General features: G+C 39.4%; 1 protein-coding gene across 2 annotated transcripts in view; it reads left to right on the top strand.

Moving 5' to 3' along the window:
- The window catches only part of pop4 (POP4 homolog, ribonuclease P/MRP subunit), a 25,844-nt gene extending 9,525 nt beyond the window's left edge, over positions 1–16,319 (top strand). The window contains exons 2-7 of one of the 2 annotated variants that reach the window (XM_043706885.1): positions 2,998–3,053; positions 4,977–5,200; positions 6,809–6,886; positions 11,319–11,380; positions 14,228–14,329; positions 16,073–16,319. In XM_043706885.1, coding sequence (XP_043562820.1) covers positions 2,998–3,053; positions 4,977–5,200; positions 6,809–6,886; positions 11,319–11,380; positions 14,228–14,329; positions 16,073–16,209 — 659 coding nt within the window. In that variant the 3' untranslated portion in view covers positions 16,210–16,319. The remainder of the gene's footprint in view (positions 1–2,997; positions 3,054–4,976; positions 5,201–6,808; positions 6,887–11,318; positions 11,381–14,227; positions 14,330–16,072) is intronic. The other variant, XM_043706886.1, reaches the window with a different exon arrangement.
- Positions 16,320–16,697: the final 378 nt, after the last annotated feature.

Below are 16,697 nucleotides of genomic sequence, written 5' to 3'. Positions count from 1 at the left end.
TTTTTTTTAACTTTGTACACTCCAGTCCAACACTGGCATCTCCAAATCATGGCCAGAATTGTAGGATTTGAGCTACAGGGCGAGGCTGAATAGGCTGGGGCTTTTTTCTCCGGAATGTATCAAGGTTTATAAAATCATGAGGGGCATGATAGGGTGAACAGCTAAGGTCTTTTTTCCCCAGGCGAGTCCAAAACTAGAGGGCATAGTTTTGAGGTGAGTGGGGAAAGACTTTTAAAAAGACCTGAGAAGCAACTTTCTCACGCAGAGGGTGATATATATATGGAATGATCTGTCAGAGGAAGTGATGGAGGCTGGTACAATTACAATATTTAAGAGGCATCTGGATTGGTACATGAATGGAAAGGGCTTAAAGGGATATAGGCCAAATGCTGGCAAACAGGACTAGATCAATTTAGGATATCTGGTGGGCATGGATGAGTTGGACCAAAAGGTCTGTTTCCATGCTGTATAACTCCAAGTCATGTGTTTGTAAATAGAATAACCTTTAAAACACTAAGTCCACATAACAGCCAGAGCCATAAATCACCCTGTCATTTACTTTCATGCATTTATGTATATATCTTTTAAGTGTTCTCAGTCAATAAATAAGCCTTCTCATTTGGGAGCTTTGGTTTTGTGACTGAATCATTCTTCCACTAATTAATAAGAAAGATTGTTCTGAGCTGGTATAGGAAGAAATCACTAACCCACACTTTGTTCTCCTTTCGAGTAAAGCATCATGTTGGTTCTGTTAGTGGTGAGTGGGTGTTCACTGAACTATGGCAATTAATTCTGTTGTAAAGTGAAGGTTCTCATTTCACAGCAACGTGTGCTTTCACAGCAATTGGAAACACTATGATTTAATAATCCAATACACAATGGCTAATTAAGGTGACAGCAAGAAGTAGTATTGAGGAATTTGTCTTATTTTCATTGGATTGTGCAGGTGGACAACAGTTTACTATCATTTTATAATACACCATCATTTTGTACATTTGGGGCAAACTGACATATTTGTTTTAAGTTACCAGTACAAGTAAATATTAATGAATTTTCAGTGCTTATAGTGCTTTTGGAGGCAATGCATGTGGTATCATGTTTATTTAGAAAACAATCAGCTAGTACTGTATGGCCTGAACTTCATAAATCTGCAGTTGGTGAGAATTTTTATCTTGGAATGAAATTAAAGTGAATAATCAACTAAAACCTGTTTCTATTTAATCAACATTTTCCTTCATTTTAAGCAATTTAATCAAGCGGACATGCTTCTCCTTTCCAGAGCTGAAAATATCAAGCAAACAGTTCTGTCAAGATTTCTCCACTACCACCAAATCTATTTATTCTGCCAAAGGTCTTGTTGGATACAAGAGTAATGGTTTTGAGGTTTTCTTCCATAGCAATGTGATGGTGATTCTTCGGTGCTCATTTGAAAAGGGATATTGGATTTGAGGCATTTTCTGTAGGCTGTATATTTGTGATTTAATATGTAAAAAAAGCTTGTTTTCGTGACCAGACTTTACATTTTGCACAAGCTATTCATTTATTTTGTTTGTGTTGTCTTTCTGCCTTCTCAAAACAGAATTTCTGTGATTTTGATTGGGATTTGAAAATATCAATACTTAAACTCATGAATGCATCCAAATATACATTTTAATTATTTTGTCCCTTACAATTCTCTAAAGTTGGCTGCTAAAAGTGACATCTGCATCACACATTAACTATTATTTAGTTCTAATAAGTGTCCCACTTGTTGCTTTATGGTGTTCTAAATAAGCTGCTTAGATCTGACTGGTCTAATAAACTTTTCAAGAAAATCTCAAGTTCTTAAAATGCTTACTTTTACCTTGGAGAACAAGGCCAGAAAATGTGCTGATGTGGGAATAATACAATTGGGAGTCGGCTCTGTCCAGTCAGGGATTAATGGAAATGGAATCCTGATAAAACACCAATTAATTCTGGAATTATTTTTGTAATTAGTGCTTTACACTTTTTGTTCAATGACAAACTGGTTAGGCAATAAAATTAGGCTTTATATTACTCTGCTTACCTCTGAATTGATTTTTGATTTGCTCAGTGTCCAACAGAGTGTTTCAGAAGTTGTTTGTCATGCTGTGAGTGTCACTGGACTTGATGTGTTGTGCAAATTGTACAGCTTCAGCAAAACAAGTGCATGTCCTATTTGGCAGATGACTGAAATGAAAACTTTTAAAGAGGCTTGTACAAGGAGCAGTCACATACAGGGCCTACAAGTAAATCAAGTATCACCTAAATTGTGTGGGATATTTCTATTAATATGTTAAATCGATTTTGGAAAAATGCACATTAAAATCTCTTTGTTTTAGAAAGCATGCAACTGGGCAAAGATGTTGCTGTGGTTTTAAATCGGGGTTTACTCTTCTCCTTTTCTTTCCCTAGCCCCATCAACAAAATAAAAGATTCCTTAAGAAGTCATTGATGCATTTAGCATGGAAAGAGACCTTATGGTCTTTAGCAGACAAATACGTTACTTTAGCCAGACTTTACTACCAAAAGATGTCACAAATCCTTCTCAGAAGTACCATAAAACTTTCCTGATAACTAGTATGTTTGGAGCCCATTGTGGCATCAAGTCAAATAGTCAAAGCAGGTTCAGCCTCTGATCTGTGCAGAGTTAAGCATCTTAGCTTGGAAGAACTCCGGGTGTGAAGGGAATGAAAATACCCAGCAGATTTGTTGTTTTATCAATGAATTTCATGAAGTTGTTCTGCCTCTGATCTTAATGGGAAGTAAAGTTTTGCTTTGCAGCTTCATTAAGTTTTTTTTTTAATATAGGTTTCTGCATCATGTGTCACATTTGCCAAAGATCCCATCAGAATATTTTTGATTAGCAGAATAAATGCAAATTTACATTTCAGTTTGAAATAATGGTGCTTTAGCGTGATTTAATAGGCATCTTTTTTTTTGTTCTTATTGCCATTTTTTTACCCAGTTTAACTGAAGGTTTTTGTTTCCCTGTAGAAGATGTCATTTATAGGACGATTTCAGCGAAAGAGACAGCTCATTTGGACATTCAGGTATATGCTACTTTATAGTCACTGCTGCCCTCTGGTGTTTCTGTGTTGTCAGTGCTGAGGACAGCACAATGAGAGGTTGAGCACAACAGTCACTACCTTCCAGTTTCAAGATAGTCAGAAAGTATACGTATGACCCAAGATGCACATTAGGGATTTCGCAGAAATCCTGATTTGCTGACATCCATGGATGGTGTGTGACTTGGCGAGGAAGTTGCAAGTGGTGATAGAGTCTTAGAGTTGTACAGCACAGAAACAGATCCTTCAGTTCAATTCGTCCATGCCGACCAGGTATCCTAAATAAATCAAGTTCCATTTGCCAGCATTTGGCCCATCTCCCTCTAAACGCTTCCTATTCATATACCCATCCAGATGCCTTTTAAATGTTGTTTGCACCAACCTCCTCTGGCAGCTGATTCCATACATGCCCCACCTTTAGCATGGCAAAGTTGCCCCTTAGGTCCTTTTTAAATCTTTCCCCTCTCACCTTAAACCTATGCCCTCTAGTTTTGGACTCCCCATCCTGGGGAAAAGACCTTAGCTATTCACCCTATCCATACCGCTCATAATTTTGTAAACATCTATAAGGTCATCCCTTGGCCTCTGATATTCCAGGGAAAATAGCCCCAGCCTATTCAACCTCTCACTATAGCTTAAACCCTCCAAACCTGCTAACATCCTTGTAAATCTTTTCTGAACTCTTGCCAGCTGCACAACATCCTTCATATAACAGGGAGACAATAATTGAACGCAGTAGTCCAAAAGTGGCGTAACAAATGTCCTATGCAGCCACAACATGACCTCCCAACTCCGATATGTGCTGACCAATGATGTTCCTATTCATTTCCTGCCTTTGTTCTTCGAGGTGGTATAGTTGCAGGTATGGAAGATACTGTCAAAGGAACATTGGAGAGTTGCAGCAGTGCATCTTGTAGCTGGTGTATATTGCTACCACAGTGCATTAGTGTTGGAGGAAATGAATTTTGGAGATGGTGAATAGGGTTCCGACAAGCGTGTTACTTTATCCTGAATGGTGTCAAACGTCATGAGTATTGTTGGAGCTGCAGTCATCCAGGTAAATGGAAAATATTCCATTACATTCCTGCTTGAGCAGGAGAAATGTGAGGTAAATTACTCCCTACAAAATTCCCAGCATCTTAGCCATAATATTTAAAGTAGCTATATCCCTTACACCTGCTGATTGACATTGAGGTTCCCCCTCCCAGGGTACATTCGATGCCATTGCCCAACTCAGTGCTTCTGTCAACTGGTTTTCACCACTACCCAGGGTCAGGAGAAACAGCAGCAGCTTTCCTTGCTCATGTTAGACTTGAGGCCATGAGGCTATAAGGATCCAGAGTCACTGTTGACAACTTCCTACCAACTGTATGCCACTGTGCTTGCACCTCCAGTGGGTGTCTCCTGAGAGTGCAACAGGACATACCAAAGGAGAAGGGTGATGATGGTGCTAAATTACAAACAATATCTCAGACAAGATTATGACTTGGTGAATGTGATTATAATCAAACTATAGTTTGACTATTCTGTGAGATAGCTCTCCCAATGTTGACACAAGTCCCCAGCTGTTAGGAAGATTTTGCAGGGTTGACAGGACTGTGTTTGTTGTTGCCACTTCTGATGTCTATGCCAACCATGAGTGTATCTGGTTTCTTTCTTTTTGTTATTGATTATGCCTTATACTTTGTATCTTATAATTGTATGTAAATGTGCACAGTAATAAGTGATGACTGTATAATTTCATAACAATTTAGTTACATTCATAACTTTAAAACATATATTGCTCTAAAGCAAAATAATTTTAATATTCGGTGAAGTCAGACATTATTTGCTTGGGGGAGGTGCAATTATCAACCCCCAGGAAAAGTTGTTTTTAGCTTTCAGATAATTCTGAATTCCTTCTGACAGCCTCAGGGATCCAAACAGGCTGAAGCATTTGTCAATGCCTTTCTCAAGAACAGTTTGCCACGGTTGAGTGCTGAGCAGATTCAGACACACTTACACAGAAAAGCTGTTATTCTCGAACATGTCTTAAAGAGACGTAAGAAACAGAAAAGGAGAAAAGCAAAATGTTTGTCTGCCAAAGAGAGGCGGGAGTTGAGAATATTTGAACTTAAACCAGAAGAACAGAGGTAAGAGGGTGATGTTGATGCTGAGAAATTTTTCCTTCGAGTTTTGAATATCTAAGTTGGTACATTACAAAGTGAAATCTGCAATATTGATTTGTGGTGCATTGGCTCCTAGTTTCTACAAACATTGCTGCTTTGAATTTCATAGAGCATTAATTGACTGAGAAAATGCTGTGGTTACTGATGGACACAAAGATTCTTGAAGTCCATTTCTCATGCTGGACATGTGCTTTCTATCCATTGACAATAATCTGAACTGTTGCAGATGGTGATGATCTACAATCAGGTCTGCTATGCAAACTGAGGATCATATATTGTTGAGAAAGTAGAAAAATTCATTTTTTAAAACACATAGGAGAATAAAAATTTTTAAAAATCAACTTTAATTAGAAATCAGTGGTAGTTATACAGAGAAATTCTGGTCCAAGTTGTGACCGTGACATTCATTTATAACTTGGAGCTTTGAAAATGCTTCTTGATCTGTGTATTAAATACGTGAACAACAGCATTTCTTTTTGATTTCATATGGATTTGTTGTCTGTGGTTATCTTAATCAAATGCTGGATAGTGTTAAGACGGACCCGCGGCGTCCCGTCTTTGCGTGTTCTTTCGGAAGGAGAGACTCACACTGGCAACTATGGTTAGACGCAGACAGCGGTTTATTCACAGAATCTTAACTGGTACAACGAATCTACAAGCATGCATTCGTTGGAGAAGGCGTTCTCCCTTCTCGTTCAAACTTGACACAATTATACTTCGCGCTGCCTGGAGTCCCCGGTCAGTTCGCCTTCCCCATTGGTCCATTCATCTGCGCGCGCTGGGGATCCGTCCTCCTATTGGCCGCATCGAAGTGCCTGTCCAGCTCCTGCTGTGCTTGACAATGGCTCAGCCATCCCTGGGAGTGGTTCCGATCCCGTATTCAATAGTTCATTGTTTCAAGGAATTACTATGCCTCTGACCGGCTAGCCATTTTCAATAGTTTCAGTTTAACTAAATTGTCAATTACACTTATCAACTTTAAACTTAAATAGAGCCATTCACACTCAACAGTTACAGGTTCCGATAGAGCAATTCACACTTGTCTAACAATTACAGATTCCGATCGGTTTCTTTATTAATCCCGAGTTTCGATGGGGCAATTGATACTGGCTGGTATTTACAGGCTCCAAGATTTAATTAACACTATGCATATCCCTTACAAGCTCCAGCAGTCATGCAATCGCCTGCAGCAGCTCGCTTGGCTGTTGTTAACCATTTCAGGGCTGGAAGTGTCACCCTCCCTAGCCCTACATTAAACACCCCAGTGAAATCTCCCCAACAATAGGTATAACCTAATCTCTGCATTACCTTTTGTCATTGTCTGGGAGAAAATACAATTAAAACAGGAATACTAATGTAATTTATTTTCAGCTTTTAAACGTAACAGTTTAATTCTTTGTAATGTGGTCATGAACCTTGTTTTGTACTCTGAGTTAGCTACATCAGATACATCTCCTCTGTTTCAAAAGGATTTCTGTGATTTTGTAATTCTTTCCGACTGGATTGGTAGGATTCAGATTGTTAATTTATAGGTGTCACGATACTGAACTGTATAATTCTTTCTTTTTCCAGATATGAATTGTTTCTCCCCTTGCATGAGTTATGGAAACAATACATTCGTGACTTGTGCAATGGCTTCAAACCTGACATGTAAGTACAATATTTGTACTGTAAAATGGACACATTCACTGTCATTGGCTACTGAAGTTTTCTATTGTACCTGCATGAAATTGGAAAAATTAGATTACTTAGTGTGGAAACAGGCCCTTCGGCCCAACAAGTCCAAACCGACCCACCAAAGCGCAACCCACCCAGACCCATTCCCCTACATTTACCCCTTCACCTAACACTACGGGCAATTTAGCATGGCCAATTCACCTAACCTGCACATTTTTGGATTGTGGGAGGAAACCGGAGCACCCGGAGGAAACCCGCACAGACACAGCGAGAATGTGCAAACTCCACACACACAGTCACCTGAGGCGGGAATTGAACCCGGGTCTCTGTGCCACCGTGCCGCCCATAAAGACACTTTGATCTCACACGTGGTAAATATTGATGGAGCTGTTTGGGAGTCCAAGTGATCTCACAATAATCCATCAAGAGTTTAATTAGTATTTCAAGCACTGATTATTAAAATGATGTAATTATTTTGGGATAAAAATGCAAAAAGGTGTTTCATAGAACATAGATTAATTTTCTCCAGTCTTTAATTGTTGCTTCTCAATCAATGTGAAAGTTTGAACTTAAAATATTATCTAAAAGTCTTGCTCAAATTAATATTGCTCTTAAAAAAAAAAGCTTTAAATCTATGAATGTGCCAGTTGCCCTTGATGTATTGCTCATATTATTGCTGTAATAAAGGGTACTTGTTTTGTTCTTCTGGCTAGCAGGGTAGGGGCAAGATGTCCACTTTAATTTGAATGGTTTTTGGATCAGGAAGAATATCTCTCAATTATTTTGCAAATAAAATAATTAATTTATGATTTATTTAAAAGGCATTGCCCACAATTTGTTTTCATTAATTCTTAGGGTGTGGGTGTCTTTGGCTGGCCAGCATTTATTGCCTGTCCCTAGTTGCCCTTGAGCAGGTGGTGGTGAGCTGCCTCCTTGAACTGTTGCATTCTGCTGGTTGTGGGTTAACCCACAATGCCATTAGGGAAGGAATTCCAGGTTTTGACTCAGTGACAGTGAGGGAATAGTGCTATTTTTCCAAGTCAGGATGGTGAGTGGTTTGGGGAACTTGCAGGTAACGGTGTTCCCATGTATCGGCTGCCCTTATCCTTCTAGATGGAAGTTATAGCGGGTTTTTGGTGAATCTTTGGTGAATTTCTACAGTGCAACTTGTTGATAGTACATACTGCGGCTACTGAGTGCCATTGGTGGAGAGTAGTTCTTGATAAGTGTAGAAATGTGGTCAGTGTTTTCTGACAAATACAGGAGCAGATTGGAAGGCAGATTTTGGAAAAGTGCAGAAGTAACAAGGTTGTTGTCATGGGTGACTAACTTTCTTAATATTGAGTGGAACCTCCTTAGTTCAAATAGTTTGGATTGAGCAGTTTTTGTCAGCTGTGTCCAGAAGGGTTCCTTACTCAATATGTAGATAGTCTGACTAGAGGGGAGGCCATTTTGGATTTTGTGCATGGCAATGAACCAGGCCAGGTGTCAGGTCACTCGGTAAGAGAGCATTTTGGTGATAGTGATCACAACACCCTGACCTTTACTATTCTCATGGAGAGGTATAGGAGCAGACACTATGGGCAAGTATTTAATTGGGGGAGGGGGGAATTACAATGCTATTAGGCAGGAACTGGGGCGCTTAAATGGGGACCAGATGTTCTCGGGGAAATGCACAACAGAAATGTGGAGGTTGTATAGGAAGCATCTGCTGATACCGCTGGACAGGTTTGCCCCACTGAGGCAAGAATGGGATGGTAGGGTGAAGGAACGGTGGGTGACAAGGGATGTGGAACATCTCATCAAGAGGAAGAAGGAAGATTACTTAAGGCTGAGGAGGCAAGAATCAGACACGGTTCCAGAGGGTTACAAGGTAGCCAGGAAGGAACTGAAGAACAAACTTAGGAGAGCTAGAAGGGGACATAAAAAGCTTTAGCAGGTAGGATCAAGGAAAGCCCTAAGGCATTTTACACTTATGGCCAGAGTGAGGGTAGGGATAGTGGAGGGAACTTGCACCTGCAGTCGGAAGAGGTAAGGGGAGGTCCTTAATGAATACTTTGCTTCAGTATTCACTACGGAGAGGGACCTTGATGTTTCTGAGGACAGCAGAAAACAGACTGATATGCTTGAACAGGTTAATGTTAAGAAAGAGGATGTGCTGAAACGTTTGAAAATCATAAGGATAGATAAATCCTCTGGGCTAGACGGGATTAGATTAGATTACAGATTACATTACAGTGTGGAAACAGGCCCTTCGGCCCAACAAGTCCACACCGACCCGCCGAAGCGCAACCCACCCATACCCCTACATTTACCCCTTACTTAACACTACGGGCAATTTAGCATGGCCAATTCACCTGACCTGTGGGAGGAAACCGGAGCACCCGGAGGAAACCCACGCAGAGAACGTGCAAACTCCACACAGTCTGTCGCCTGAGGCGGGAATTGAACCCGGGTCTCCGGCGCTGTGAGGCAGCAGTGCTAACCACTGTGCCACCATGCCGCCCACGGTTACTACATTTACACGGTTATGCAAGGTTACTACAGGAAGTGAGGGAAGAGATTCCCATGCTTTTGGCGATGATCTTTGCATCCTCACTGTCCACCGGAGTAGTGCCAGATGATTGGAGGGTGGCAAATGTTATTCCCTTGTTCAAGAAGGGAATAGGGATAATCCAGGGAATTGCAGACCAATCAATCTCCCGTCTGTGGTGGGTAAAATATTGGAGAGGATTCTGAGACAGGATTTATGATTACTTGGAAAACCATAGTTTGATTAGAGATAGTCAGCATGGCTTTGAAAGGGGCAGGTCATGCCTCACAAGCCTCATTGAAATCTTTGAGGATATGACAAAACACATTGAAGGTAGAGCAATGGATGCAGTGTACATGGATTTTAGCAAGGCGTTTGTTAAGGTTCCCTATGGTAGGCTCATTCAGAAAGTAAGGAGGTATGGGATACAGTGAAATCTAGCTGTCTGGATACAGAATTGGCTGGCCCATAAAAGACAGAGTAGATGGAAAGTATTCAGCCTGGAGCTTGGTGACCAGTGGTGTTCCACATGGATTGGTTCTGGGACCTCTGTTCTTTGTGATTTTTATAAATGACTTGGATGAGGAAATGGAAGAGTAGGTTAGTAAGGTTGGTGGAATGGTGGATTGTGTGAGAGCTGTTGTAGGTTGCAACGGGACATTGACAGGATGCAGAAATGATAGGTGGCAGATGGAGCTCAGCCTGGAAAAGTGTGAAGCGATTCATTTTGGATGGTTGAGTTTAAATGCAGAATTCAGGGTTAAAGGCAGGATTCTTGGCAGTGTGGAGGAACAGAGGGACCTTGGGGTCCATGTCCATAGATCCCACAAAGTTGCTACCCATGTTAATAGGGTTGTCAAGAAGGTGTAACATGTGTTGGCAGGGGGAATTGAGTTTAAGAACCACAACATTATGCTGCACCTCTATCGAGCCCTAGTTAGAGCATACTTGGAATATTGTGTTCAGTTCTGGTCACCTCATATAGGAAGGATGTGGAAGATTTAGAGAGGGAGAGAGGAGATTTACCAGGATGCTGCCTGCACTGGAGGGCATGTCTTATGAAGAGAGATTGGAGCGAAGAAGGATGAGAAGCAACTTGATAGAGATGTACAAGATTATGATAGGCATAGATAAAGTGGATAGCCAGATACTTTTTCCCAGGGCGGAAATGGCTGTCACGCGAGGGTATAACTTTAAAATGATTGGAGAAACGTTTAGGGGAGATGTCAGAGGTTGGCTCTTCACATAGAGTGGTGGTTGCATGGAATGCCCTGCCAGCAGTGGTAGTAGAGTCAGATACGTTAGGGACATTTAAGCGATTCATGGATAGTCACATGTAAGGGTATGTAGGTTAGTCTGATCTTAGAGTAGGATAAAAGGTTGGCATAATATCAAGGGCCGAAGGGCCTGCACTGTGCTGGACTGTTTTATGTTCTATAACTTGATTCCAAATGGCAGGTAAATCAGGGACATGGCGTGCTTTGATTGAACTATTAACGTTTCTGGTAACCCTGGGAGTAGTGAGGCTTGAAAATCAGTGCAGTTTCCAAAGTGGGTGTAATACTTGCCACATTAATAAAATAACAATTAATTTTGACTAATTAAAAGTGGCCGGTCTCCATGGAAGTTGTTACAAATATGGAAGAGTTAGGGAGAATTTGATAATTTTGTATCGCTTCTATCCTGAAATCTTAAAACTATAATTTTTTAAAAGGTCTCATTTATTTTTGGCTAAGCTGAATATAGTATTGTAATAAATGCTTTATTGCATTTCAGATTGCTGATAAATCCCACAGAATAACAACTGACTAATATGTAATCAATTGCCAATCTTGTTGCTTTATTTTTATCCTTTTGTTTTAATATTTTTAGGCAGACACAGACGATCCAGACCAAATTAATGAAGGCAGATTTTCATGGAGCCATTGTGACAGGTGCACATATAGTTAGATTTGGCTTTTAATTTGGCAAATTGTGAAGAATCTGCAGCAAGGGATATAAATCCCAAGACCGAGAACATGCAGCAATTTTGTGTGTAAGGTAACATGTTTGACTCAGCTAAATTCGTCAAGTAAAACTGGAAAAGCTGAGGCTGTTCTCCTGAGAGCGAAAAAAAACCTAACGGGCCATTTGGTGCTGATATTCAAACAGGTTTAGAATGAGCAGGTACAGAGAACTCCTTCCAATAGATAGTCAACAATCGGAGGGTACAACTTTGAGATTATTATAGCAATAGAAACAAAGGTGACTTGAGGAAAATTTATTTACACAGTGATTACTTGGGATTTGGCATGCACTACCAGATCATTTTAATGGAAGTGTGTTCAATGGTAGCCCTCAAAAGAGAATTGGGTAATGTGAATTTATCAAATAGAAGTAGAAGGAGGCTATTTAGGCCTTTAGGCACACTCTGCCATTTATTAAGATTATGGCTGATCTGAACGTGTTTCAAATTCCATAAAAAGAAAAAAAAGTCCTCATTTCTTCCAAAAGAGGGCAACCCCATAAAGGGTGCCTTCTACTTCTGGACTGACCCACAAAGAAAAATATCCTTTCCACAACCGCTTTGTCAACATTTTTCAGGATCTATACACTTCAATCAAGTCACCGCTCACCCTTCAAACTCCAGCGGAAACAAGCCCAGCCTGACCTAATATCATTGGCAACTCCAGACATTCCAGGTGTCCATCTAGTAAACCTCCTCTTAATCTCCACCAACCCACTTACATCCTTCCTCACATGAGGAGACCAAAGCTGCACACACTGTTTGAGACATGGTCTCACCAATGCCTTGTATATCTGAAGCGTAATATCCATACGTTTACATCTGATTTCTCGTGTAATAAATTATAATCTCAGATCAGCTTTCTTGATTTGTATGTTAGTTTTTTGTGACTCATGCACTTGAACAGATAGATGTCTCTGTCTCTCAGAATTCTGAAGCCATTCTCTATTTAAGTGACACTCTGCTTCCTCATTTTTCCTGCCAAAGTGAACACTTCACACTTTCTCACACTATATTCCATTTACCAGATTTTTGTGCCACTCACTCAATCTATCTGTAGTTCTCAGAAACGTCTTTGTCTTTTTTATGGCATATTTTCCTATTCATCAATTTTAAATACTTGGAGGAGGAAAATGTCATGGATATTGGAAAAAATGGAGGAATGAGACTAACTGGATTGCTCTAAGAAAAAGCTAAGGCAGTTGTGAACAGCTTCTAGCCTGTTCTTGTGCTGTACTGTTTTAAACGACAAACAGCGTTACTGACTTCTACTAAGAGTCATTAATTTCTTTGTCTTTGGTGCAGATTATCATAACTATCAAAGTGCTGTTTCTTAGCAAGTCTTGACAGTGTTGAGCAGAAGAAAATATATTACAAATAATAAACATTATCTCGTCTTTAAAAGAAAGTCAAAGGGGGTGAAGGAAATATTGCAACCTGTCCCTTTGATAAAGTCTTTTCTTTTAAAGTTAATTCTCAAGTGTGCTTTTCAAAAGATATACTGAATGCTGTAAATGTGTGCCATGGAGTAGAATCCTTCAACTAATGCTGGGAAGGCATGAGTAGGTAGCATAATTTGTCTTCCACATTGCTGAATTGTAATTCCACTTACACAAACTGCCTTCTACCTTATTTCATCTGATCCTATCAGAACTTCCTTTCATTCATTTCTCCATCATGAATTATCACTAGGATCTGGAAACTATTTCCTGAAATGGTGGTGAAAGCAGATTCAGTGGTAATCCTGAAAAGGGAATAGAGTAAATACATGAAGAGAAAAGAAATCACAAGACTGTAGTAAAGAGCACAGGAGTAAGGTTGAGTGAATTGTTCTCCCAATGAGTGGGCACAGATGTTGATGTCAGTTTGCATTCACCATTTTTTGCATGTGTAACATCATCTATTGTACATTCTAACATGGCTGTGGAGGCTCTGCAGACCTGCGTGGTTTTCCACAAGTGTAGATATGAATTGTTGGATTTTATTGGGACTGCCACAATGTAGATATGACTTATTTGATTTTATTGGTACTGCCAATCTTTCTAACTGCCTTTTGTCCTCTCCTTTTCTTTTATGCTTTGAGGAAACAGTGCCACTGCTTAAGATTGTTTCCTAGGTTATGTCTCCCAATCAGTTGTCAGCATGAAACATTTCCTGCAATACATTTTCAAGAAGTCCTTGAACCTTAATTTTGGCCTATCATGCAGTCAGTGTCCAAGTTTAACTTATGAATACATGACCACCTTAAGGATTTTGTCATCAACAACCGCACCCAAATGATCACTTTCTGTGCTGTAGTTCCATTCCTGTAGAAGAGTGGATTTTTTTTTTAACAAATGTAGGGATAACCGGTAGAAATTGTTAAGTCTTTTTTGTAAACTATTTTCAGATGCAGTTTGTTTTTGTAAAATAGTTTGACCTATTAAATAAGCTGCCATTCAGCTTAATAAACCAACTATCATTCTATCTCAGTTTGTTTTCAAAAATAGGAACAAATGATTTTTATATCAAATCTCATGGAATTTAAAGTTTTTTCTCTATTGATTTATGGCGCATCAGCACCTAGCAAATTTTTGACTTCAAGTGTTTGAATTTCTTTTCCAGATAAATTATTAGGTCCAGCAAGTTTCTGAAATACTAGATTGATTTTTTTTTTTGAAAAGTGCACATGAGCAAGTAATAACTTAAACATGTCATTCTCTCTGCCTAAAGAAGACTACAGCTAAATATTTTAGTGTGATTAAATTTTTATATTGAAAATCTGTTTGCATTACAGTGGTGAAATCCAAATGTCCTTCCTATGTAGGGGCCACAGGCATTATTTTGCAGGAAATGAAGCATATATTCAAGATTATTACTGAGGAAAATAAACTTAAAGGTACTGTTGCAAATTTTGGATCTGTCCGATAAGTGTATTTCACAGCCTTTACAATGGAAACTTTACATTTACAGATTAGTATCTAGTTCAGTTGTAGCATGGCTCATAGCAAACAAAAAACTCAAGGATAAAGAGAATAAGATAACTCTTGCATTTGTCCACATTTTATATTGTGGTATATTATCTCTGATTCTTAAGCTTAGTACTTTTCGTAACAGCTAAACACTTTTCGCAAAGATATGAAGTATTAATGTTGGAAACACCGCATAAACTTTACAAACAGCAAGCTCCCACAGACACAAAATGATTAGAATTTTTTTTCTGTCTTTTGAGGGATCGGATTTAGCTGGGACACTGGGGATGATGTCTTTGCCACTTTTTCAAACTCGTGCCAACAAATCTTTTGCAACTATCTGTAGCAAATAATAGGCCAATTTGAGAGGGTGCAACTGGCCTCCTCTCTGGTATAGATAGTTGCAAATTATCTGTAGGCCAAATAGGGCCTTGATTTACTATATCCTCCAAAAGAGAACACCTCCCACAACTTAGCATTCTTAGCATTGGACTGGAGTGTAAGCCTTTGTTATCTTTATGCTTAGTTTCTAGAGTGGGACTTGAATCAGAACTGAGTGCAGCCAACTAAGCTGCAACTGGAAGGTTTCTAACCAGTTATGAGCTGAAAACACAAGTACTTTACTTTGCAATTTCCAGCTTTTCTACAAAGCTAACTGGACTTAGGTTACTTTATCCTCATTCCCTTAGTGTACAAAAACAATCAGCATAATAATAAATGCTGTATGTGCTGTAAATCTGAAACAGAAATTGCTCGAGAAACTCGACAGGTCTGGCAGCATCTGTGCAGAGTGAAGCAAAGTTAATGTTTTGAGGACAGTGATCCTTCAAAAAATAATCAGCAAATTGATCGCTGGATCTACTTCTGGTCTTGGGTTTGGCCAAGTAAATTAATGTTCCTTCTTGGATGAAGGTATTCTAGCAATTATCTTATACTGTTAACCTATCCTTCATACATGCTGATTTATTTGGTAAACAACACATTGTTGCAGTCTGAAATGGTATATGATAGAAACAGTCAACAACTTCTTTTATCTATTGTTTTTCTCCTTCCTCTGAGTTGTGAAGGGACCTAGACCTGACTAAGTAAAAGGTGATCCTAAATATCTGTATTATTGAAACTCCTACTATTGTTCTGCTGTGACAAAATAGCTATCAAGCCTGACAGGGTTACACAATGTACTGTCCTCCTGTGGTCAGCCTGTTTCTGGCAGAGGAAACCAAAGTACAGCTGAGCGAGTTAAAGTTCCGTTAGTTAGTCATATTCCATCATCTGCGTTCAGTGAAGTGTGAACTCCAGGGACTAAACTCAATTTGAACTTTGTAGCTAATTGCAGTCAAAAGCAGTTCATTAGAAGTTTTATGTGGATAATTGGTGGGTTGCAAAGCATAAATTAATGGTTGGTTTTGGGCTTTTCAATTCCTTTTGTTAACAGTTTATAATCACTCTCCGATAGCAATTATTCTCTGTTTTACATAAAAATTGTAAATGTTATTTTTTAAAAGCATTGATTCTGTTGTGGCAGCAACATCACCAGCTGTGGCTCCTGCATATTTTTGTTACAGCATAACTTTTGTTGTCACATATTAAAATAACAACAAAAAACTTGAAGTAACTGGACTTCATACAATGTTCTAATTACTTAATTTTTTTCCCCTTCTGCTACCCAGTTATTCCCAAGCAAGATAGTATCTTCAGTGTGGAAATCGACGGCTTTGTTTCCTATATCTATGGTAGCAAGTTTCAGCTGAGATCAAGTGAACGTTCTGCCAAGAAATTTAAAGGAAAAGGAAGCATTGACCTTTAAATCCAGGGCTGTGCAGCTGGTACAGCTGCAGACATTGACTCCTTAGCATGGCTTCATTGGAAGAGATGTGGCCCTGTATGTTTAATTGTAACAATAAAAACATGAATTTATTATCTTGCTTTGTCAAATTTTTAAAAAGCAAACTTGCAGTTCAGTTTCATGGAATGTTGGGGCGGCACACTGGCTTGGAAGAATGTTACTGGTTGCAGGGGAACTTGGATAAACTGCAGAATTGGGCTGAGAGGTGTCAAATGGAATTCAATGCAGCTAAATGTGAGGTGATGCAGTTTGGGAAGAATAACAGGAAGGCAGAGTACTGGGTCAATGGAAAGATTCTTGATAGTGTGGATGTGCAGAGGGATCTTGGAGTCTATGTACGTAGATCCTTGAAAGTTGTTACCCAGGTTGATAGTGCTGTTAAGAAGACATATGGTGTGTTAGGTTTCATTTGTAGCGGGAATGAGTTCCAGAGCTGCAATATCATGCAA

The sequence above is a fragment of the Chiloscyllium plagiosum genome, chromosome 17 (assembly GCF_004010195.1).
Source record: "Chiloscyllium plagiosum isolate BGI_BamShark_2017 chromosome 17, ASM401019v2, whole genome shotgun sequence".
Lineage (NCBI taxonomy): Eukaryota > Metazoa > Chordata > Chondrichthyes > Orectolobiformes > Hemiscylliidae > Chiloscyllium > Chiloscyllium plagiosum.
The sequence above is the reverse complement of the archived record's forward strand: the minus strand, read 5'-3'. Positions and strand labels throughout refer to the sequence as shown.